The sequence below is a fragment of the Syngnathoides biaculeatus genome, chromosome 19 (assembly GCF_019802595.1).
Source record: "Syngnathoides biaculeatus isolate LvHL_M chromosome 19, ASM1980259v1, whole genome shotgun sequence".
NCBI classification, from domain to species: domain Eukaryota; kingdom Metazoa; phylum Chordata; class Actinopteri; order Syngnathiformes; family Syngnathidae; genus Syngnathoides; species Syngnathoides biaculeatus.
The window spans coordinates 4,877,282-4,902,285 of record NC_084658.1 but is presented as its reverse complement, the minus strand read 5'-3'; the positions used below and the strand labels follow the sequence as shown (position 1 = coordinate 4,902,285).

Here is a 25,004-nt window from a genome sequence, read left to right as displayed (position 1 = left end):
TTAAGAAAGTGTTAAACAACTCTGGATAATCAGTCATTTTATTGATCAGGTATAATGGTCTGATTTCATTGAGCTAAGTCTGACTGATGCCCATTGGTTGACTGAGTAAATATAATATTAAACTTTGAACAGTGTTGATTTCAATAAAAAAATCTGAAGACTGCTTCCACAACATTTGGAAAGTTGAGTAAATGTGTAGTTTTAGATAGATATTTGTGTATTCCTCCACATTAACTAATCTACGTTTCAAGAGACAACATAAAATGATGCTTGTGGAGTTAATGTTTTCCTACTTTGTTGCTGATTTGCTAAAATTTTAAATTGTCTGGGCATTACATTACTGTACATCCGCTCACTCTTAACAGGTTGTGTGTGCTGGCCACATGTTTAGAAGTAATGAAGATTGCCATAATTTCAAAAGAAGACTTTGTCATTCAGGTAGCTCAACATTTTGCATAATATAAAATTTGCGAGACTGCTGGAAGTTTGAAGTAATGGAAATGGAAAGCGTTACGAGAAGACAAAACAAACGCTTCCAGGAAAGAACTCTATTGCTCTAACAATTTTTGAAAAGACAGCAACCACATAAAGGAATGCGTCCTTTGATTTTACTCTCCCAAATGTGTGGGAATTGGATGTACCTGCCCATCCTCCATAACACTGCGTTTAACACTTGGGACAACACAACTGAATAATTGCTCTGGGATAGGCCAGAACCAATTGGCACAGTGCGCTGAAATCAAATGACCCATTGCAAGGACACGCAGCCTTGAAAGGTCTACAGCCTCCTTCTTATAACTGCCTGCAAAGTTGGCCTTAGATTGTTCAAAAGCTCCAAAATTGCATTTCTCAATAGAAGATATGAAAGATTTTTGTGATTTTCTCTGCATCACTGATACATACCATGATACTATTGTTGACAAATATTTCCAAATACTTTATCGTGGAGTACTCTCCAATTGTCACTCGTAGGAAATGCACAGGTACGCATGCACGCACACAACTTGGCCGGAGCTTTGTTTCCAAACACAGGTTAATAGAGAGTGAGGAAGAGGAGTATGGCAATTTTCTGCTCTTTAGGCACCAGAGAATTCTCTCCGGTGTAAGAGGGACCACACTCTCAACGTAATAGGCATTTTGCACCCTCATCCCCCCGTTGCATGCACACACACACACACACACACACACACACAGCAGAATCATGTGGGAGTCAAAGAGGCCGGTCCCGAGAGTGCCAGTGAGTGTTAGACATGCACGGAGTCGGCAATGAGACAATCAGCATGCTGAAATTGAAACCCTGTTTGGAATCGCATGGGAAGGCAGGACGAGGAGCCAAGTGGGAGAGGTACTGAGGAAGAGGAGCCCTCCCCGCCTAAAGAAAAAAAAAGAGTGGAAGAGAGGAAACAAGAGGATGAAAGGAAATTGGATGTGATGTTTTGTTTAATTGCCTCATAAGTGATGACACGGATGGTTATGGCCAAAAAGAAGATGTTGTTCATGGACACGGGCATTAAGCATCTGTGTGTCCATTGTCTCCCCCCGGGGCCACATCAAGTACAGGACACCATTAAAGTATGACGCTTTGTGTCATTCCGCATCTTTCAACTTAATTAGCAAGAAGATACACAACTCTCATCATTTACAGTATAATCAGAATAATTACTCTGTAGCTTCCGCTTTATTATTATCTATGCCTCACATACCTGAGGACATGAAGACGAGTGTTTACCTTTTTTTCTCTTTTTATCGTCTGTAATTTCTTTCTTTTTTTTAATGACGATATTCCTCTGTGTGCCAGCTGAATGTAACAATGATTCAGGTCGTGTCAAAGTTCGTGCCACGGAGCTGTTCGCTTGAGTTAAGCTCTTTCCGTCCGCTGTAGGAGCCCTCCAGCGTACAAACTCACACATGTACGCGCACACACACACACATGTACGCGCGCACACACACACACACACACACACGTGAGATGTACACACTCGATGAGACAATATCAAAGTGGGAGTTCCTGTATCTGACACGAGATTAAGAAGGCCAAGTGGAAGAATGTCGGGGAACTGCCTCGTTGCATTTGCAAAGAGGAGAAAGGGACCGTGTTGTCACACACGCACAAGCCCGACAGTCCTGTGCTGTAAGTGAGCAAGTAGCCTCCCTTGCATTATTCACAGCAGCCGAGTGATCGAAGCTTGGTTCAATAGCACTAAAGCGACGCGCGCTGGAGAGATTTGTCTTACAAAACCTTGACACACACACACACACACACACACTACCTCATGTAGTCTCTGCTCTCACAAACATTGATTTTCGGAGGTGGGAATCTCCCAGGCTTTGGACAAAACGAGGGGCTTCCCCCGTCGAACAAGTCCAAACACACACACGTGCAAGACGTTGTATGTGCTCTTATTTTAAGTCTATAAAATTGTGATTTGATGACGATGGGATCCAATTACGAGGGCTGATGAATAGAGATGTTTGTCACTGTGTAGCAGTGTTTTAATGAAAGTGCTATTTATTCAACTAAAGTGATTTTTTTACTGCTGACTTTTTAATCACTTTCAATTTTAAAGGGTCTTTTCGTATTGTGGGAAAGAAAACGAGTTTGCCTGTTTTTCCAAAATAGATACTCTCGGTCTGTCCTCACTTTGGTATTTTTAGGCAATGTTAACCATTTTACAAGTGGTGAAAATTACTAGAGAACAAATTTATTCACACTCTTGATCAACATTTTTGGCAAGTGTTGTAAAACTGCAGTGCGGAATTTTGAAAGCCTTGTTATTAATTCTTTCGATGATTATAAGTGAAATAGTGAGGTTAGATGCATTTGATTAGGTTTGTTTTGTTAAAATTAATCACATTCATGATTTGTTGCAGAAGGACCTTTGTAAGCCATGGGGGCAAGTCTGCTTTTGTGCCTTATTAATTTTTTTTTCTTTTTTCCGGTTGGTGGCTTGCTGTGAACACACACTTTGATGTGCTGTTGATGTGGTGACGCTATATTCTAATAGATCAAGAATAATAAAATAGCATTTTGTTTTAGGGGGGAAGGGGTGCATATTTAATTAGTGGAAATTATTTTGGGATGGTGTTGAGTTGATGTTTGTGTGCAAAAGCACATGAGAGCAATATAAGATTGTGATACCAATTTGGACAAAGCGGTATTTTGGTAGTCATTTTGGAGGTGTTGGGATTTCACCCGATATTGATGATATATGGTGTGTGTCTTTTTTATAGTGTAGGACATAAGTCAACTCTCACGTCACATCACATAGACACACTGCTGTCCCCCTACGACGTGATCTGACCATCCGAATCCCTTATAATCATCTGCTGGACCCGGAACTCATTCACACACATTTTCCCTTCAATCCTGGGTAATGGTTTGGAGCAGAAGGCTTGAAGCGGTGGGCCTCTCTCCCAGTGCCCCAGTGTCTTAAGCTGCCATTGATTAAATGTTAACTGATATACTCGGCCCTGGCGATCTTGTTAGAGCCGGAGCAGGCAGGCTGCTAGACAGACAGTTTAGGACCCCCGTGCACCCTTTCCTGATCAATAGCACAGATAAGGATTTCATCCATCAATGAGCTCCCAAAACAAAAGGTATCAGATACCTGATTAGCCCCGTGGGGACATTACGCTGACTGCCATGTGGCAAGATGCTGCTAAAAGAAGCTAAAAGCACCTTAGCCACCAATAAATGTGGCCTGATACGCACACAAATCACGATGTATTTACTTTTCCCCCTCCTGCAGCCCCACCTGAAGTCAATCAGCTCCTCACCTAATAATGTAATTACACCTGATGGGCACACACACACACATACACACATTTCAGTTTGCAGATAAGCCAGGTCTGACTTTTCTTCGATGAAGGTTAATTATCCTGTGTAGCTCACTTAGCTCTGTGTGTGTGTGTTTCCTCAATTGCCTGCTCATTTAAATCCTCCAAGCATGCCAAAGGCACCGCAAAATGTCTGAATCAATGTCTGGGCGACCACTGCTGTTAAAGTGTATCAATAATGTTCTCCTATCTTCTTTGCTGGCTATTGTGACGGCGCTGTTTGAATGTCCAAGCCTAGCTGTAATTAAGACTTAAGTATTAAATCAATGGAGTCATTTGAATATAGATTTTGTTTTTTTTTTTGCCGTTGAACATTCTACAGTTTTCCTCTGTTTTTGTTCAAAGTTCAAGGGGAGTCAATACTTCCATGTCCTGTCATTAAAAGTGCTAATTGGGGAAAAATGAACAACAGCGCATCTTGACGCCTCTCAAATTGTGATTATAATTATTTTAAACACAATGATGGTTCAAAACAATATAATTTGGAGGATACTCGGGTAAGGTTATTCTTGCTTAGTTATTTACTTTATTACTATGGAATTGTATGAAAATTTAATCACTGTATAAGTGAGCATCTTTACACCTGTGCAAGTAATAATGAATTTGAAAAATATATATGGTTCTTTGAAAACACAAAATTTTGCCTTTAAAGTGTTGTATTTTTTCCATGATTTCAAAACATATAAGGTTGGTGGGGCACATTATTCTCAGAGTGTGTGATTTGTACACAAAAATAATAATTTTAATGACGACAGGAAAGCTCCTCAATTATTTTGCGAAAAGGCTCAAATATTCAGCCGTTCTGGAGAAAAGATCAATCCAGAAAAAGATGTATGGAACGCAAGCTGCTAACCTGAAATCATATCATTGCACTTTTGCTCGACCATTTTGAAGGGCTGTGGGGATTTTCAAGTGGCGTGTCAGGAACTGGGAGTCTAATGCATGGAAACATGGAGCTTTCTGTTTTCTGACGGCTAGCAGAGATAAGGGAGAGATATGGCTGAAGCTCTGGCTCAAATCTAAAACAGATCCCGTTGGAGGAGGCGAGGGGTGGTGGTGGGAGGGAGGTGTAGGAAAGGAAAGTGAGGGTTGCGGGGAAGGGGGGGGTAGCAAGAAATGGGAATACTGTCAATCCTCTAAGTGTCTGGCGGTGTCTCCCTTTCTTTCCCTCTTTCACTCCCTCATTCTCTTTCCCTCTTCGCCCCCACTCCCTGGGTAATCTGATTTATTCGAAGCATATGTGTGCTGCTCTGTCTTTGTCTGCCTCTATTAGGGCCAGTGGGGGCCCATATGACATTGTTTAGCTCGTAATGAAATGGACATTTTTTGCATGTTTTTGAAAAGGTCTAAGGAAAGCTAACACTCCTACTTTATAACCATCTGGGAATACCATCTCCGGGGCATTTGCCCTGGGTCCGTGTGCCCACGCATTACAATTTCCATGTGGTCATTTCCAAGCTGATTCTGAGCAACCTAATGAATATTTCTCCCTATGTTGAGAAGTCATGGCATGCTCCAGAACACATAATAACACAAGACACTTTTTGCCTTTCTTCTCTAAAGGGAAATGACATGTCGCATAAGTATGAAATTGTTAAATGGTAGCGGCCATCAATCAGGAATGTGGCCATGACATGAATGCATTCTCTGTTAATGTAACGTCCATTGAATCCATCACAATTACAGGAAGGAGATAAGGCCTCTCTCTATTAACGCGGTCAAAAATCAACATTTTACAGTTACGTGCTTTTGTGTGACTGTCAAGCATGATGGCAATGTTGTATTTGAGGAGTCTGAAAGCAGGCATTTTCAGAGTAGCTAAAACAGTACAACAGCGTGATAGGATAAAGAGCTGTTTCAACATTATTTGTTCGTCTCCTGCCATCACAGGCCCGTTTAAAAGCATAGATACACACATTGGTAACAGAAAGCATATGCTCTAAACACCACTTTTTTTTTTTTTTTTTAAATTAGATAACCTCTTTGGTGGGTTGTTATTTGTTTTGAGGAGAAGAAATACACCCCCGACTACATGACAAGTACCATTCTGGTCAATTATCAACAATATCTGCCTTGGTGGTATGGCTGTTAGCCAATATAGTGATGGATATTGAGATAAGATGGAATAATTGGAGGGACAAATGGGATATATACATCTATAGATGGCTAGCTGTGCGAAAAGATTAAAAGTAGATGGCTGGATAACGAAATGGATGGATGAATGCATAGACGTGGCGGCGAGATCTTTCAGGGCTGATCGAGTTCGGCAGGTATGCCGAGAAACAGCTGCTTTCTTCATTAGGATCATCTATCGATCTCGGACCCTCGCTGTGCGTGATCGTGTGTGTGTGTGTGTGTGTGTGCGTGCGTGTGTGTGTGTGTGGTTGTGCGCATCTGACTGCGTGCGTGTGTTTGGGTGTGTATTTGAGGAGGACTGCAGCGACACGAGGCAGCATCCAAAGATAAGTGCTGATAATCGAAGAGAATGAATTCTTATCGCAGAGATGGCAACGCCATTAACCCGCAGCTCGTTGTTTGTTTTTGTCTCTTTTTCTTCCTCCCTCATAACTCCTTCTCTTCCTCCTTTCATCCAATGATCCCTCCATCCACTGGACCTGACAGGGTTAGCTTGTTGAGCGTGTGTGATATTTCCACTGTGTGTGCCACCTCACATCGTGTGCGTGTGTGTTGTGTGTGTTTTACGGCCACTGGTGTGCAGACTGCCTCGTCGACCAGATGTTTATAATCGGTGGCTGAGCAAATATTGCGCCGAGGTATGATAAAAGATGGGGAAATAAAAGAAAACACAGCAAGGAGATGAAACAGAGGAGAGGAATTCTCTTTTCTGATGATTCCTAAATCTCTTGGTGAGCTTGTCGTGCCGCCTCTCCAATCTTGCCCTTCCGTCTCAGGTGATTCAGGCTGCGGAAATGCAATATGGCTGTTGTGCAAGACGCAGGTGTTTACGTGCGGAGAGATGGACAGAAGGTACGCAAGCACGATTGGATAAGGCCAGGTGTTGCACCACAGAACCTTTCAAAGCCATATTGTTGCCCTGTCTTTTGTATATGGGATTAAAGAATTATATACAGTACCTCTCATGCATGCAGCACTGAAAATGAACCTCCCCTTCTCTTAACAAGCAACAACATCTTATTTCTCTATAGCAAGCATTTAATCTAGGTTATGTTTATTCAAATGTTTTTTCTTTTTTCCCCCCTAAACATGAATACATGTTTTGTTAGTTGCCCGCAAGACAGCAGAGCGGGCAATTTGAGGGAAAATGAAATACAATATGGTGTCCCAGGAAGTCATAATTGACAACAACAAAGCAAATTTGAAGCTGCTGATATAAGCATTTTTGTCGTCCCCCCCCCCACACCCTCTCCACACAAAAGTAATTTTTCAGCATATTCCATCATTGACATTCACACCAGGATTTTGTTAATGGGACAAAGCTTTTGTCTGATGTTACAGGTTGATTTAAAGCTAAAGTCTATTTTTTGGGGGCGGGTGGTGTAATGTGTTCTGCTGTTTTTTTAAACAATAAATACTTGGGTGTGGATAGAAATTCATGTGTTTACATGTTAGCATGTGGCTTTTAGAACACTGCATGAAATACATGGCGCACACTATGTTGGCATGTGAAGGATCTGCGTGTGTGTGTGTGTTTGGGTTGTTCCCAGGCCCTGTTGTGCAGGAGCTGCAGCCCATCACTGCTGGGTTGATGTTTAGTATTCTAGACATGCTACATTAACAACATCTGGTTAAGATCTAAATGCTTGTTAAACGTGCTGAAATTCGGCAAGGAAAGGTACAGGGAGAATGGGCCGGGGGGGGGGGGTGTTTCAAAGAGGGGAGAGTTGGGTAAATAAAGATTTGAGGGTGAGAGAACAGGAGGGAAGGAGATCAGTAAGTTTATAAGGTTATTACTGTGACAGTATTACCGCTGGCCCTTGACTCCGTGCGTGTGCACTTGTGTGTGAGCATATACTTGAGTGTCTGCATGGGACAGTGTAGCGTTTCAAAGCTTTCCCCTTTAGGACAGAGAGGCCAAAATTGAGCCACGCGCACTGCACAGAAATGTGACATCACGGCACCCCACCCTCCACTGCGTTCACACACATGCAGGTTCTGTCTCACAAGGGACATATATGACCAGAGTTGTAAGAAGAAATCAACATCAGCGTGAAAAGTGCATGACTTCCACATACACACATAACACACTACTGAGGATAATTTTTGAATTGTTAAGGTAGGAACAATGTATCAGCACCTGACAATGTGATTCACTCCAATTTTGATTCAAATCAAAGAGTTGCGATACTTTGCTTACCATTTTTCCTGCACTGTTTGATTGCTGGAGCTCAAGAGGTCGACCGCTTTGTGCTCGCACTGCACCGCCTTTTAAGGCTTCGTACTTAAAGTTAATTGTTTTGCATACTACTCTAGCTTCATGTTCATCTCCCTTATATTTTGCTTTGGCTGAAACTATGAGTAATGTTCGTGCTATATTAACAGTTCGCCACCCACTGATTTATTCGTAGTTTTTCAATATTTTTTTCCCCCCATTTTATTGTGTTTTTGGGGTAGGGCTATATATATATATATATATATATATATATATATATATATATATATATATATATATATATATATATATATATATATATCACGATCCGAGCCCCTAAAAAAAATCAAATTAGTGGCAGCTTGGTTCCCACTAATGAATTCAGACATTTTGGAGTCTCCAAGTCCAGTTTGCTGGCGTCTTATTGCTCTGTGGTTGTTGTGCTGTGCGACCGAGTCCTCCACCGGGCACATAATGACCCGGAATGGTGGTTATGGGCCCTTAGGGGCAGACAGGAGGGGGAGCGAGTGGTCTCAGAGCAGGTCATTATACAGCCAGAGGAGACATACACACAAACACACACAGATCCACAGTACAACCTCCATTGCATCCATCTCCCATATGTCTATTCTTCTATTTTCTTTCCAAACATCTCTTTCTTGCTCTCCGTCCGCATGCGTCGTTTTCACTTGTCATGGTACTGTACTACCATTGTTAAAATAACACTTAAAAATGAATTTAACCAAATGTTGGTTTAGTAGATTATTTTGGCCCCACATGTGTGGGTATTTAAAATAAATAAATAAATCTCCCTACCTCTGTGGTAACATAACAAATGTGAACACATTTTCAGTCTGTGAAGCGTATGTTACCCAGTCAGAAGTCTGGAAAAGCAACGGCCTCAGCTGTATGCTGTAAAGTATATTAGACTTACATTACAGCACTCATACAATTTGCACATGGACAAAAAGCGGAACATTTTTGTTTTTAAAGATGCCAAACATTACGTGGATTGTGGATTTCTCATTTATTCATGCCCACGACCAGTGCTTCCAATTAATAGCTAAATGTAAAACCACGGCGACTTGGGTGTGTAGCTGATCAAGAGTCACTTAATTCTTCTTCCTCTCCTAACAGTTAAATATAGGCTGATGTTGGTCGTCCAGGGTAATTGGACCCGGGCGGCGTGGTTAGAATCAAGCTCACCGTCCGGCTTTAATGTTCCGACCAACCCACATCAAAGGAGGATCTCGCCAGGCTGCCAAAATCCGAAATCACACCCACTGCCTCACCCAGTGTATGTGTGTATGTGGCTGTGTGCGTGTGTACATGTGTGCACAAAGTGGTGGAAGGTGGCTGTGAAAATTTTGCTCTGGTTGCGATTAAGTTGATTCTTACTGCTCTTTCACACACACATATGCAAACACACACACTTGCACATGACAGCTCACATGCAAACACATGCAGTCACTGTCTCACTCACTTGATCAATGGTGCACATCCACACACACACACCTACACATCAACACTATCATGTGGTGTGTAACTGTCAGGGTCAGTCAGAGGGCAGACACTGTGCTGATGTATTGAGAGAGCTCGTCTGGGAATGTCCTTAGCGTGGAAACGCATTCCCGTATACGGGCGCACACACACAAAAACACACTTTTACTGCTAATCTAACTGAGAAGAAGGGGAGGGGGGCAGTAAAGGAGTGAAAAAATAAACTGATGAGGGCCAGAAAATCACCCTCCTCTTTCAATCCCTTTATTATATCGTCCTGCGCCTTCCTCCTTCTTCTCTTTTCACTTTTTCTTTCTAGTGTTTCCCACACTGCTTACAGGTGGAGTGCCCCCTAGAGTTTTCTTGAGAACCCTGTTGGGGATTGTAAACATCCAGGACTGCATGTCGACTCTATACCACGATATTCCATCTTGAATGGAATCACCAACATAAAATAATATTGTAGACTGTTTAGAAAATATGATTATTTTATTTGAATTCACATTCCTATGAGGTTACGTTTCCCTAATATAATTTTGGGAAACAACTCATGCACATTTAGAGCTGCAGTTAAAAAAACAGATCTCCTCTTGCCTAAATGAAGAATGGAGGAATTAAAATACAAAGATGGACGCACCAGCAGCAGCAGCATCAGTTAAAATTGCAGTGTCTGGAGTCCAGGTTCTTTTGGCTGACAGGAGGTATTTCATCCCTGTTGTCACTCACATACATAATAAAACATCAGCAGTCCGAAAGTTTCTCTTTTCTCTGTCCTCCCCCCTGTACACTCACAAACACACACACACGCACACTCACATTAGACTTAGAATGTTCATCTGCATGTAGCAAATGCTCACAGCATTCACATGCATGAGCAAAAACTACAATGTTAATATTTAGTCTTTTCTTTCACATTCCTCAATTAGTTTACACTTGCCTATTTTTGCATACGTTGTTGTATTTGAAAGGGTTAATTATATCATGTTTCCACAGAGCCAGGGTCTACATAAACCCTACCAAACTTGTCATTCAAATGCCAACACGGTGGTACAGCTGGAAAGCGTTGGGCTCACAGTTCTGAGGTCCTGGGTTCAATCCCAGACGTGCCTGTGTGGCCTTTGCATGTTCTCCTTGTGCCTGCATGGGTTTTCTCCGGGCACTCCGATTTCCTCCCACATCCCAAAAACATGCAACATTAATTGGACTCTCTAAATTGCCCCTAGGTGGGATTATGAGTGTGATTGTTGTCTGTCTCTGTGTGTGCCCTTCGATTGTCTGGCAACCAGTTCAGGGAGCACCCCGCCTCCTGGCTGTTGTCAGCTGGGATAGGCACTCCCCGCGACCCTTGTAAGGATAAGCGGCTAAGAAAATGGATGGATCGATGGATGGCTTAAGCGATAGCACGGTGGCGCAGCACTTGAGCGTTGGCCTCACAGTTCAGAGGACCAGGGTTCAAATCCTGGCCCTGCCTGTGTAGAGTTTGCATGTTCTCCCCGTTCCTGTAAGAGTTTTTTCCGGGCACTCCGGTTTCCTCCCACATTCCAAAAGCATGTATTAACTGAAGGCTCTAAATTGCCCTTAGGTGTGATTGTGAGTGTGACTGCTGTCTGTCTCCATGTGCCCCGCGATTGACTGGAAACCAGTTCAGGGTGTACCCCGCCTCCTGGCCAATGACACCTGCGATTGTCTCTAGCTTGCTGGTGTATTTTGGATTGTTGGCCTGCTGCATGATCCAAGGGTTTAGCTTGAGTTTGAGGGTGCAAACTGGGGGCCAGACGTTCTCTTTCAGAATTTCTGAGACACTGTAGAATTCATTGATACATCACTCACAGCAAGTTGTGCTGGTCCAATTACAGCAAAGCATCCCAGAATATCACACTGCCACCACCATGCTTCATATTGGCATAATGTTCTTTAAATTAAAAGCCTTGCCATTTTTACGCCAGATGTAACAAGTTGCACAGATGCCAAAAAGTTCAATTTTTGACTTACCAGTCCACAGAATGTTTCTCCAAAGGTCTTGACGATCATAAAGATGTTTTTTGGAAAATATGAGATGACCCTTTGTATTTTTTGATTACAGCAGGGAATTTCGCCAGGGAAATCTCCCATGGATGCTATTTTTGGCCAGGGTCTTTCTTATGGTGGAGTCATGAACACTGACCTTAACTGAGGCCAGCGAGACCTGCAGGCTTTAGACGTTGTTCGAGGTTCTTTTGTGACCTCCTGGATGAGTCATCGTCGCTCTCTTGGAGTAATATTAGTTGGTCGTCCACTCCTGGCAAGGTTTGCCACTGTTCCCAGTTTTCTTCATTTGTGCATAATGGCTCTGACAGTAGTTCGTTGAAGCCTAAACGCCTTGGATATGGGTTTGTAACCTTTTTCAGACTGATGGCTTTCAATCACTTTTTTTCTCATTTCTTCTTGAATTTCTTTGGATTGTGGCATGATGCATTTGTTCCTGAGATCGAGTGGCCGACTTCACGTTCTCTGAAAGATTGTATTTAAGTGATTTCTTGATTCAGCCAATATGGTTATAATCAGGTGTTTGCGTATGCCTTGTGAAATTAAACTCACCTTTCCAAAATTTGTGGTTAGTCATAGTGTCTGATTTCTAAATCATCTACAGCAGGGGTGCTCAATGCGTCGATTAAGATCGGCCAGTCGATCGCGAGGCAGTTTCGGTCGATCGTGATGGCATCCCGAGAAAAAAAAAAAAGACATCAGCCGTATATTTTTTTATTTTAGATCACCGCGCATGTGCACCAACGACAGGAAAACACACTGTCAGTGAGTTCCCTCGCTTGCTTAAGAAATCTTAACAAACTTGAGTATGGATGCTGCGGTAAAGAAGATAAAAATGTATCACTTTCATACGGAATGGGAGACGGACTAATTTTTCCTGATGTCATTTTTGAAGTGTGTTTGCCTCATCTGCCAGTGAGTGAAATGTGCAACGGGATCTTCAAACTGTTTATGGAAAATACAACACCATGATTCCGCCGAAAAGCAAGCTGAGAATGAGAAAAGTGAACGAACTAAAATCCCAACTGGCCCCACAGCAGACACTTCTCACACAATATAGTTCAACACCGAAAGCCACCACCATCGTTTCCGGCTTCGTCACATCGCACATAAAAGAGGTATAGCTGACTCATTGTTCCGATCTTTTAAAAATGAGGCAGAAATATTAGCTTCTAAAATCAATGCAGCTGTAAAGAGTACAGTTACACCGCGCTGCGAAGCCATGGCTGATGTGTTGAAGGACATTGGAGATTGTGTGTTTATCACTGCAGTTGGACGAATCCACTAACGTGAGTGACACAGCCCAGGTGTCCATTTTCATTCGAGTGGTGTTTAGTGATCATCGTGAAATCAGATAGTTACAGAAAATGTTTAAAGTTAATTATCTTGTGTAATATTGGCTCATGTGGTTATGCATGGCACCCAAACATACATTTACACATAAAGAATCCTCAATATACTTTAAAATAAACATGTTTTGCATTTTCGTAGTGGGTAGATCTTTGTGACTTGTTCATTCTATTTCATCATTGGTCATTCTAAAAAAAAAAAAAAAAAAAAAATGTCCCCCCCATTTGCTTTATCATGTTAATACATATTGTTGAGTAGAGGAGCATTGCTGTACCATTAAAATGTTTACAGTTTACAGGTAAGCATGTGCATGCTCAATATACTTAACTAGTAGGTACACGTCAACAGTTTTGATGATGATGATGATGCAGCATTACTGTTGGTACAGAAAAGCACAAAAGTTTCTTCGATGTTGACGAAGCTCCTGGGGCTCCCTACATCAGTGGGAAATTCAGCTGTGTACACTTAACACTTGAGTGTTTACTCACTGGAACCACTGGCTCAACGCGGTAACAAGCAAACTGGGGTCGTAGATGGGTATAGCAGTGTTCCACTGAGGTGTATTTATGGAATTTGTCGCCATCTTATTTATCCACTCTCACTGAATGTCAGTCAGAAATCTAAAACCGCTGATATTATGAGCAAGTCGGGGACTCACCGTCGCGTAATTGAACGTTGGCGGCACTCCTGTCTAGTCATGAAATAACCTTCTCACTTTTTCCACAAGGGATGTTCGGTTGAATGGGCAATGAATTAGTTGGGTTTTTTATTTTTTTTTTGCTTTTTTTTGGATGATACAGCCAACAGTAACAGGTCATTGTCTTAATTAAAGAGAAGTTACAATGAAATAAATATCAAACACAGTGTAGACCAGGCGTCGCCAGCATACTGCCTACTACATTGCCTCCAAAGACCACATGACTAGTCTGTGGGCTTGGTTCTAAAAAATAGCTTTACTCGTTTGATTTCTTTGTTGTCCTCTTTTTTTCCAGATATTTATGTACTACTGCTTATCCTCATTAGGGCCGTCAGAGATGTGCTGAAGCCTATCCCAGCTCACTTTGGTTGAGAGGTGGGGTCCACTCAAACCTAGGAGACATAAAGACTACACTCAAGAATACAAGCTCTCTTCTTTTAGGGAGTCCTGGGCCAGGATGGTACACAAAAGGTTTTCAACATAAAAACTGGAAATATGTAATATACAGGAAACACACACAAAACAAAACAAAAACATTAAGACAAGTAAAAAATCAAGAATAAAACAGACAAAGGCAACAGGCTACGTGTGCTATGGCAAGAAGCATAATCAAGTCAACAACAGATTCAGGTAAAACATTTACATCTTTCCTTTAGGGCTACTTGTACCATACCTTTGAAGACACTCACGGTAGGGAGTATTTCGAGACAAAGTCTCTTTTGCAACTCATCCCATAAAAAAGGGGGCATAGTGTGAGAATGCAGCTTTCACAAGCTGTGATTGCATCAAAGGAACATTTAAAACCATCTTATTTACAGCTCGTCTGGTATTAAGACTTCAAGATGTAAAATAACAGAGGTAAATAAAGGTTTGAATGACTTCAAAATCAAAAGCAACTTGTGAGATAAAGAAAGGACCGTGATTGATAAAGAGTGCAATGTTGGGTTCCAGAGCCTGCACTTGTTACAAAGCATATACTAGTATGGTATACAGACTCCAACTTTTTGGAGTAGGGAGGATGGAGCATCCATGTATAATAAATCACATCACTATAGTCTAATAGAACAAAAGGAACTGGACACACACATGTATATTAACACTATGTGTGTATACACACGTTTGGTGCACGTACACATTAACACCCACACGGACACATACGAGATGTACACATACCCTACCTCATTTGCTGGCAGAGTAAAGGGGTTCGTTGTGAAAGAACCCCTCTTACCCTCACAGCCCCACCAAGCCCCATATACACATTAAGAAGACATGACAGTTTTAACACTTTTTCTTTTTATGTAAATTTGATTTTTGTACGTGAGAGTGTGTCTATGTTTGTATGATTTAACGCCTGGCTGTAAGTGTTTCACTTTGGGATTTTCTATTCATTTGCTCGCTCTGAAATAGAGGAGGGCTCTGGATGTGGAGATGCACACCCGCATGTGTGCGTGTCTGTGTGTGTGTGTGCGTGCGTGCGTGCCCGCAGGCCTGGTTATCTGGCCTCTCTCAGACTGCTCAAAATTCATTACAAAGTGACATCAGCCCAGCCGGAGACAAATGATGGCTGGATGAAAGGGAGCGCTGGAGCTCGGCTAGGATTAGTGTTAGCTTGTGCTGGCGACACATATACACACTTGCACACAAACTTACTCGCGTACACACAACACACACACTGGCTTTAATCCACTGGCAGAACACTGCAGATACACAGAATTATCAAACAAGGGGCTGAACTCTCAAAGATGGCTAGGCTAATCTGCTAATAGGAGTGTGCGTGTGTGTGTGCTTGCGTGAGCAAATACACATGCATTCCATCACACGTGACCATGCACACGTTAGAAAGGTGTTTTCTGAAAGTCTATACAATCTGGAGCATTTTATCTATTACACTGTGGTGTATAATAATGTTTTTATTTTAAATAGATCAAGATCAGTAAAAACCAACTGCGAGATGACCAGAATGACAAATAGAGTTTACACGCAAATGTCCCTTATTTCAGGGCATGGATGTTTTGTTTTACACTCCAGAAGAGGCAAGACAGGGCTATATTTAATTGGACACATGTTAAAACATTTTTTCACTTGATATATAAACTGTACAGTGAGTCAACTTGACTCATGTTCCTTTCGAATAGAACTTGTTTGTAAAACATCCAAATGCATCATCCAATGTGTCCGCTTTGTGTCACTTTTAGTGGTGTTTCTTCCACGTTCAGACCATCATGGTAATCTAGTCTTTCCTTTGCTGTATTTTCAGAGGAGACCGCTGAGGATACTGAACGACCTCCTGGCTCTTCTTCCAGGCCTGCATCAAACCTCACTGACCGAGACGTGACTGACAGCAGAAAAACTGACCGTGAGTACACACACACACACACACACACACACCTCTAGGTTTAAAGCGTCCCATCTTTCCCAAATGATTGTTCCCTCTTTCTCTCATGAGTTACTTTTAAATGTGTGCGTAACATGTGAACACTGCTGACTAGCCTCCATGTGACCTGCTTTAATCATTTCCATCTGTCAGAAAGCGAGAGAGAGAGAGAGAGAGAGAGAGAGAGAGACAAAGAGAGATTGAGAGACGGCTGAGGGAGAAAGAGAAGGGAAAAGAAGAAAACACAGAGAGACGAAGAGAGACGAGTTGTGGTTATTACAAGGCAATGTCCAGGATCCAGATTATTTTTTAATCAAATCAGTTTGCGTGCTTGTAATTTATAAGCGCCTTGCATTAATCTTTTCCCGCTCTTGTGCCCTCTCCGATGACATATTAATTTTTCATAAGCTCAGGATTAGATGGGGGGCTGGGTGAGGTGGCTGCTGTGTATATGTTTTTCTAATATTGCATCTTTGTAACGCCTAAATTATTGTTTTTTTTTTTTACCATCAACTCGTCATTTCTTTTCTCTGATTCCAGCCATCCTTTACTTGTTGGCCAATATGTAATACTCTCCGTGAATGTTCATTTAGACACGAGAATGGCAGATAAATAGTCATTGCGTTCTGAGAATGCCGATGAGCAACAATAGTTTCGGGTGGTGGTGGAAGTTCGACGGGGTGGGGGTGGGGGGGCAAATTTGAGTGCTTCAGTGGTCAGGATAGCACTGCTTTTGTCACATTAGGTTCTCCCATATAATTATGCATATGGTTGTTTATGTATGAGATGGGAATGAATATCACACGGCACCTGGCTTTCTCACTCATGCTCCTATTTTGTCACATGGGGTTCTTGCTCTTTCTCTTTCCCTCCACTAATGTCCTCCTCTTCCTCTCTAGCATTATCCATGCAGACACCTACCCTCCATCGGTCTCAATGTACCCCCCAGCCCCCAACCTCCTTTCCCTGCCCACCTTCCTCATCCGCACATGGCATACCTTGCTCCATAATGTGAGGCTCAATGAGGCAGAAGGGGAGCCGAGTGAGGCTGGGGCCTATTAGTTTGGCTTGTCATCTATCTTTCAGCTCTATCTTTCAGAGCGCGACTGGCGGAGGGAATCACCATCCATGCGTTCACCACCATATATCACCGTTGATGTCATTTAACACCACTCCACACATGCAAAAAAAAAAAGACCAGAAAAACTGTGCAACAATCTTCAGGTTGCGACAGCTTTTAAAACAAGGTCACTATGTGTAAGTCAACAGATCAAAAAGTTCAAACATGAACAGAGGTTCCACATTCTTCAAATGTCTTAAAATAACATATCACTGGAATCTCGGGGGGAATCCTTGCATCTCCAAAACCAACACTTTTCAGGTAACCAAAAATTTCCAAAACAGCTTGTTTGCAAAGCCATTAACATTGCGTCGTCACAAAGCAGGCCATTTTCAAAACTTTATATAGATCAATCATTGGTTAAAAAAAAATAACACCCAGAGCTGACCATTAATGGTAGTATAGTAAATAGCGTAAAAACTTGTAAAAGATAAGCGAGACACAATCAGGATTTTTGGGGCCGATCACTGATGAGCCAGTTTAAGAAAGTGATAACCTTTCACCCATCTGATCACAAGATGGAGCAATGTCTATTTAAATAATTTACTGTACAGTACATACTTGTGTACCTAATTGCTCAAAAATTATATTTCCAATAAATAATGTATCTTTATACATGTAGTATTTAGTGCATAGTGGCTTCTATTAGATGGTAGGAAGTACATACAATATTTAATCTACTTTTTGTGACTGTTTGGTTTGCTCTTGTGCCGTGAGATGTTCCTTGGCTCCATAAAGGTTGGAAATTACTGTTATAATCAAATCATGTGTTCCAATCAGGTTAAACCAAACTAAAAACATGAGAGAAATAATGGGTGCTAAGTTACTGTAACAAAATTACTTCATTGTAATTCAATTACTTCACACCGAAATGTTAGAAAATGATTTGACAGAACACCTGCATGTTCGCTTACAGCTATTAGTGCTAGCACTAGCTTACGAGGCCGCATAACGTTTTGTTGCCTGCTTGCAACAAACATCCTCTTCCAAGCACCGGTGACCACAAACACAAGTTTTTCCTTATTTTGCTCTTCCAAACATACGACATTATTGTTGTCGTCATCATGGTAACGAATGTATCCGGGCCAATTTAAGTTGACAAGATAAAACCAAGCGATCATAAAAGCAAAATACGGTGGTATCGGAATACAAGATTTTATTACAGTAGTCTGACATAGTGCAATTGTGAAAGACCAAATTTATCCTGAAGTCTAATCTGGGCATTGTCTCAGATTTGTTCTCTCTCCCACGCCCCTGACATGTTTTTGTTCTTTAAATAACTTTATTGGCGATTGGATATTTACAGTACTACGTCAAAAGACATGCGACAAGGCTAAAAATAAACTGGCTTTGGGATTCAAATACTCTATGCACCATGGCGACACAACGTAAATATCTTTAGCTTAGCCGATCAATGACATCAGATCGGCAAATGATGACAGGAAAGCAGATCAGCATAAAATGTTCATCTGATACCAATCAGGCGAATCAGATTAATGTAAAGTCTACTACAAAAATATGAAATTGACAAAATGTAAACACACAAGGTTTGAGGCAATGATGTATTGTTTGATTAATTTATGGGGTAAAAATGAAAAACTACATCAGTTTACCCATGTCCAACTGAAAATTAACTACTTTTTTCTATCCATCCATCCATCCATCCTCTGAGGCAAACCCTGTTTTTTCCCCACCACGTCTCTTTTTCCAATTTGAAGTAGTACAATTTAGCAACTCCTTCCTCAGCCTCCAGTCCCTGGTGCGCTTCAGATGTGCGCATGTGTGATTCCCTACGGAGCGGAGGGATTACAGTGTGGCCAAGTGAGCAGTCTGCCGCTTGCACACTTCATCTTCGAGACGCTTTAAACAAAGAGGGGCCATATAGATGCAGAGGGGAAAAGGAATATGATGAAGAAAAGGGGAGATATGAGGAGCGGGGGAGGGGTCAGGAAAAGGCAGAGTGGGCTTTTCCGTAGCTTCATTTACATTGTCTTTTTTTAAAATCCCATGTCACTTTAGATTAATTATAATCCATGTTACATTCTCCATGCAAATGTCTCTGATGTGGATTACTTCCAGATAGCTTTCGTGCAGTGTGTGTAGATGGTGCATGTCACCATGGCTCAGGGGTCTACTTCTTATAAATAACCACCCAAACAAAAGGCCCCGGCATGAAAATGAGCCTGTCATGTGGTCCAAGGAAATTTGCAGATATCTACCTGCTTCAAATTAGCAGACCTATTACTCATTGCTCCCACACTCAAATTTATGAAAAGCATATACAAATTTGGATTGTGCAGTTAACGGGAAAACAAAATGGAACCGTTCACGAGCCAGATTAGATTTTATGTATTCCATATTTTAATTTTTTTTCTCCAAATCTGCATCCATCTTGCAAATTTGAGATGAGGGCTCCACTTATTTTCAGTCTCTCCAAGATGAGATTAAAATATATTAAAGATATTAGCATGTTTAATTACAGGCCTGCAGCTATTTTTTTTCTATGTGTGTGTTTTTTCATAATGACAGCTTGTTGTGCGTCGTGGCCAATTTCTCAAATGTGACAAGGCCCTGTTCATATTCATCTCTCTTATCAGATGCAACTCCAACAGAAAGGAAGGCAAGTCATTAAAAAACAGACATAAATGGCAAGGCAAGACTCTTTTTTTAAACATTTTCTGTCTCTCTCCTTCCAGACCCCGTTGAGAGCTTTGCTGAGAGTTTAGGGTTCAGTGTGTGTTGTGGTAAAATTACCAAATGATCCAGGGGTCAGCGTAATGCGTAACCTCAGAACAAGAGACAAGTAAATCATGTCAACCGGCCCTTCCTGGCCCATTTTGACCAGCTCCCCCTCATAGATTTACTGCTTTCATAACCTTAGCCAGTCTGCCAGGACTCAGCAGTGCTAAATTGAATACTAAATCCAAGATGCTGCCACCCAGCCTGCTTTCGCTTAAGTTGTGGAGCCTTTCGTATTTTCGTCAAATTTTCTAGAATGAACTGTAATTGCTCAGATGCTTGCACAAGGTCAAATGAGGAACGTTTGCACAAAATAAAATACTTTTTGTCAGAAATGTTGGACGCAGAATCAAATTATACCCTGCCGATGAGCATGCCACTCTCAGAGAGAGATTTATATCAGTACAGCACTGTATATATTTAATACATTGTGTTTAGCTGTGTGAAAGGGATCACAAATTCAAATTATTGTGGAATTATATCCCATGAACTATCAATACGTGTCATGCATCTCTTATATTGACTCTCATCAAACCAAACTATGCAACTACCAAGTAGAAGATAAAGAAGATTGATATTTATTTGCAACCCAGAATTTAAATTGATGCTACATTTTAAAAGGGACAAATCCTAGTAATCCTTTACCTTTTGATGTTATGTACAAGTCAGAGTTCAAATCCTTTACATTAGATGGCACAGAATTATATTGTGTTGTAGATACTCAGTGTACCTTAAAAGAGATTTTTTTATAAGTCTCTTTTGAAAGAAATGCTTCTTTAGCCTCCATTTCTCACTGTTTTACTTCTCTCCATCTGAGACCGTACTTGCTTTTAAGTGTACGTCCGAGACACCCTAAATCCCATCGACAGTCGCAAATAAAGATGGGTGGCGAATGTGCTGTGCTGTCCCCCCTGAAATGCAAAAAAAAGGGGGGGTGAGTGTCATAAATCTCCTTTTGATTTATCTAATCAAGCCAGGTCCTGCTGCATGCAGACATTTGTCATTGGTGGAGGTGGGAGGGGTGGCTTGTAGTGGTTACGGGGTGTTGGGTCTATTCTGCCCCACCGCTTCACTGGGCTGCAGCTGGTGGAGTCCACATGAGGATGGAGGGAAGGAAGGGCAGAGTCATTAAGTGTATGATGCAGACTCACCCAGACAAAGGCAAACGAGGGAGGTGGTTACAGTCTTCTTCTGGTTCCTCTTCTCCCGCATTATTTTTTTAAATGATTCTTTCTTGGAGAGTAAAAACCAACAACTGGATAGTTGATATTGTCTCATTAGATGGTATTTGAATTGTGCTTTTAGCCCATTGTGCACAATTGGGGTTTCAAGTCATTTTATGTTTGAAGGACACTTGACTTTAGAAGCCATTTTCTCCAAACAGCTTCATTATGCACAGGCAGGGCTCACCATTTAAATCTCCTAAGTGGCCACAGAGAGAATGGCTCTCTCGGCATTCAAGGTTAGTCCCAACTGTTTTTTCTTGATGAAAGCACCGAGACAAATCAGAAGCAAAGACACACACAACCGAGCATGCAGCCATTACACAAACATACATTCGTTCACGATGACAGTAATCAATGGTGATGTGTGGGTTCGCTCGCATCCACCATGTGAACATGTGGACAATCACCTCATCTCCCTTTGCAAGTATGCAATTTAGTTTCAAATTGAGTAAAAGACGGAGACAAAAATTGAAAGTTGAAATTAAAATTTGTCATAATGAATCCGGGGGGGTTGGGCGCTTCAGAGCAGAAAGGTCAGGTTATATGACGGCTGCAATGAAGTGTCAAAGCCTGTCATGGAAGACGTAATGTGCACACAGACACGCACACTAACACATATGTAAGCCCTGCAGGGGCCTTGGAAAACGGCGTAAAACAAGATTACCTTGCTATTCTGAGCTGTGGACCAATTTTCGGATGTTCTTGGAAATTCACATTGTGCCCTTGTGTTTTTTTCCCCCTTTTCTCCCTCCCTCCTTTTCTCTTGTCACTTCCCTTGACAGGCCAATATTTCAGGCTCCAGATATAGGGGATTACAAATAAAATAAGTGGAACGCCTACTTAATGCAACAAAATTAAAATGCATGAACTGGCCAGAGGAATTGATATGCACCCAATAAAAACATGAGCCACGGAATAATATGAAATGCAAAATGTTTTTTTTCCCTCTCTCCTACCCCCTCTCCATCTATCAGTGCTTTGATTTCCCCCTTTTTTTCCCTTTGTTCATCCAGCATGAAGTGTTGATTCGCAAGAGTGAGACTCACATATTGCCGTGAGTGACCAGGCAACAGAGCGTTTGTGGATGATGACTTGGGGAGGGGGCCCGAGTTTTCTTTTGCCGAGTCTTTGTTTTGCACTAGCTATGTAGAACTGCAGTGGCTTCATGTGAGGATGAAGCTAATGAAAGATTTATCACTAAATACAACCAGAGGCTGATCTCACCATATTGGGCGGTGTTTGTTAACGTCACAAACACTTACACATGCGCGTAGAAATACATACCCACACACACTACTGTACCAACAGCCATGATGACCCCCTAAATCGAAAATGTTGCTCTTGTGCAGACAGAGGCACAGTTGAGGCAGCTGGGGAAATGTATATGATCTAATGAAGTGTATAATATTACCATAACATTTAATGTATGTCGTGCTGTGATAATGAGCCTGCCTGAGTTTTCTCCATTTCACATGGCCGCAGGGCAGGAAGTGTGTTTGTTAGTGGGGGTGCAAGAGGGTTACAGAACGGGCTTGCACACATATGTTATGTCGGTGTCAAAGCCTTTAAATAATCACCGATATATCCCTTTGAATATGTACTAAAGTACATGAGCACATGACAGTTAAAATACCATTGTTTTGTTTTCAGAGAAAAAAAATGAAAAATATAATTCTCATTTGTAAAATTTAAATAGTTTTTCATTATTTTAATGTGTTTTTATTATTTACATCCATTTTGAAACAATCCAATGTTAAAGCTTAGGGTTCATGCCTTTTGTCCTTTGGAAGATGAGCTCAACTAGATTATGCAATTTATTTAATGTGATTTTTTTTTATCTTCTCTCACTTACTTTAGGAGTGAATGCCACACCCAAAGAATCGAGTGGACAGCACACAGCATTGAAACATTCACTTCAGCCCGTTCAACAACTTGAAAGCCCTCCCAAAAGGCCCAAGTCTGCTGATCTGAAGAACTCTGAGCAGGTACCAGACTGCAGAATCTTTCAGTTGTGCAACATAAGCTAACCTATGCTGGAAAATTCCCATTCAATATAAATGCTCAATCAAAGTGATCCTTAAAGTGTTTGAGGTTCACTGAGGGATTTGTCACTGTTTTGACCCCTTTCCAATGCAACACAATTGCTGGTTTGTTTGGCTTTGTGTGGATTTATTTAAAGTGGATGTATATTAAGTTATGTGGACATCTGAATGTATTTTTGCCGGACAGGCGCCTGTACTAACCGGCACTATTTCCTTAAGATGGATATACATTCGTTTTTTCAGTTTGTGAACTGTTTGGGGCAAAATGCCCTGAAGTTAGTAATTCGTAGCTTCAAGGCCTTTGTTAGTGTCGTAGCTCAGTCACAAAACTGACTTTTATGGAGTTTAAGTGGGATCAATTGCCACTCCATTCACATCGCCTGTCTTTGACTGCTGATCAATCTATAGTATTGTCTGCCTTCACCCTCAGTCAGTTGGGATACACGCCAGTTCTTGATATGATCCCAATCTGAATAAACAGTACAGAAAATGGGAAGATGGGAAGTTCCCGTTTCTTTGGAGAGGGTTAAAAGTAACCCTCCCTTCCCTCCCTGGCAGAGCTTTTTACTATCAAGAACAGTCATTATGCTCTTAAATAGAATACCTGCACTCGCCTTGTGACTCCCTCCATGCTGCTTCCCCATTTGCATCTCTTTAAATACTATGTTTTCAAATTAGATTATGAAGTATTAGCCCATCTGGGTACTATATGAATAGAAGACTTTGTTATTTCAGAAAAAGATTCTAAGACAGGTTGTAGAGATGCAGCAATGTTATGCATTCTCACTGTAATGAGCAATGCATCTTGGGAGAGTGTACGCCTTTGTCATCTATAATGTTCTAATTAGATATTCTGAACAGGTATGTTTTCATCTAAATAAAATGAAATGAGTTGATTTTAGGTTATTAGGTGAAAGTTTGTAATCCTACATTTTCTGTGCAGAGAAAAATGTTAGCTGTAAAGACATTTGATGCTGCAGACGCATGGGTATTTCAGCCCTAGAATTGCAAAATATATAGAACTTAAAAAACTCAAACGCTCCATTATTTGATCTGGATGCAAACTCAACTCAACCCACGTACATTTTCTTGTAGGTTCAGCAGTGTCCTTATTGCAACTTCAGCAATAAAGATGCCAACCGTATGCAGCTCCATGTGATGTCCCAGCATTCCATGCAGCCAGTGATCCGCTGCCCACTATGTCAGGATGTCCTCAGCAACAAGATTCACCTGCAGTTGCATCTCACCCACCTTCACAGTGTGGCACCTGACTGCGTTGAAAAGCTCATTATGACGGTATGTGCATGTGTGCGTGTAATTGCCTGTAATTGCATGGCATAATTTCTTCAGGACGCCAAAGTGACCTCACTGTCCTCATTGCAATTACTAAAGGTTCTACAGAACATTTGCGTTTGAAATTATTTTCCTTCATGTCTGAAATTCGAGGTGACCTACTTTGTCATTAACTTTTGAAAGTTTGAATTTGAATCTGTCATAATGTGTGAACAACTATCTGGTCTTGATAGGTTGTTGGTCCTGATACGACAGGATCAAATACTACTATTCATCCCCAAACTGGGCAAGACAAAGGAATGCCTTCAATAGATTCAGCAGCTTCCCTAGATGAGTCTGGAAAAACACAAGGTAAAGAACACTTTCAGCAGCAGCTCATTTGGCTCAATTATGTTGATATGATCTGCATTTGTAATCTATCTTCTGTGCAACATCTGTGCATTTGTATTT

At 41.4% G+C, this 25,004-nt stretch overlaps 1 protein-coding gene across 1 annotated transcript in view; it reads left to right on the top strand.

The window, feature by feature from the left end:
* The window catches only part of zfhx4 (zinc finger homeobox 4), a 97,580-nt gene that overhangs the window by 62,249 nt on the left and 10,327 nt on the right, over positions 1-25,004 (top strand). Inside the window, exons 7-10 of the mRNA XM_061805094.1 lie at positions 16,018-16,116; positions 23,077-23,204; positions 24,357-24,557; positions 24,788-24,905. Coding sequence (XP_061661078.1) covers positions 16,018-16,116; positions 23,077-23,204; positions 24,357-24,557; positions 24,788-24,905 — 546 coding nt within the window. The remainder of the gene's footprint in view (positions 1-16,017; positions 16,117-23,076; positions 23,205-24,356; positions 24,558-24,787; positions 24,906-25,004) is intronic.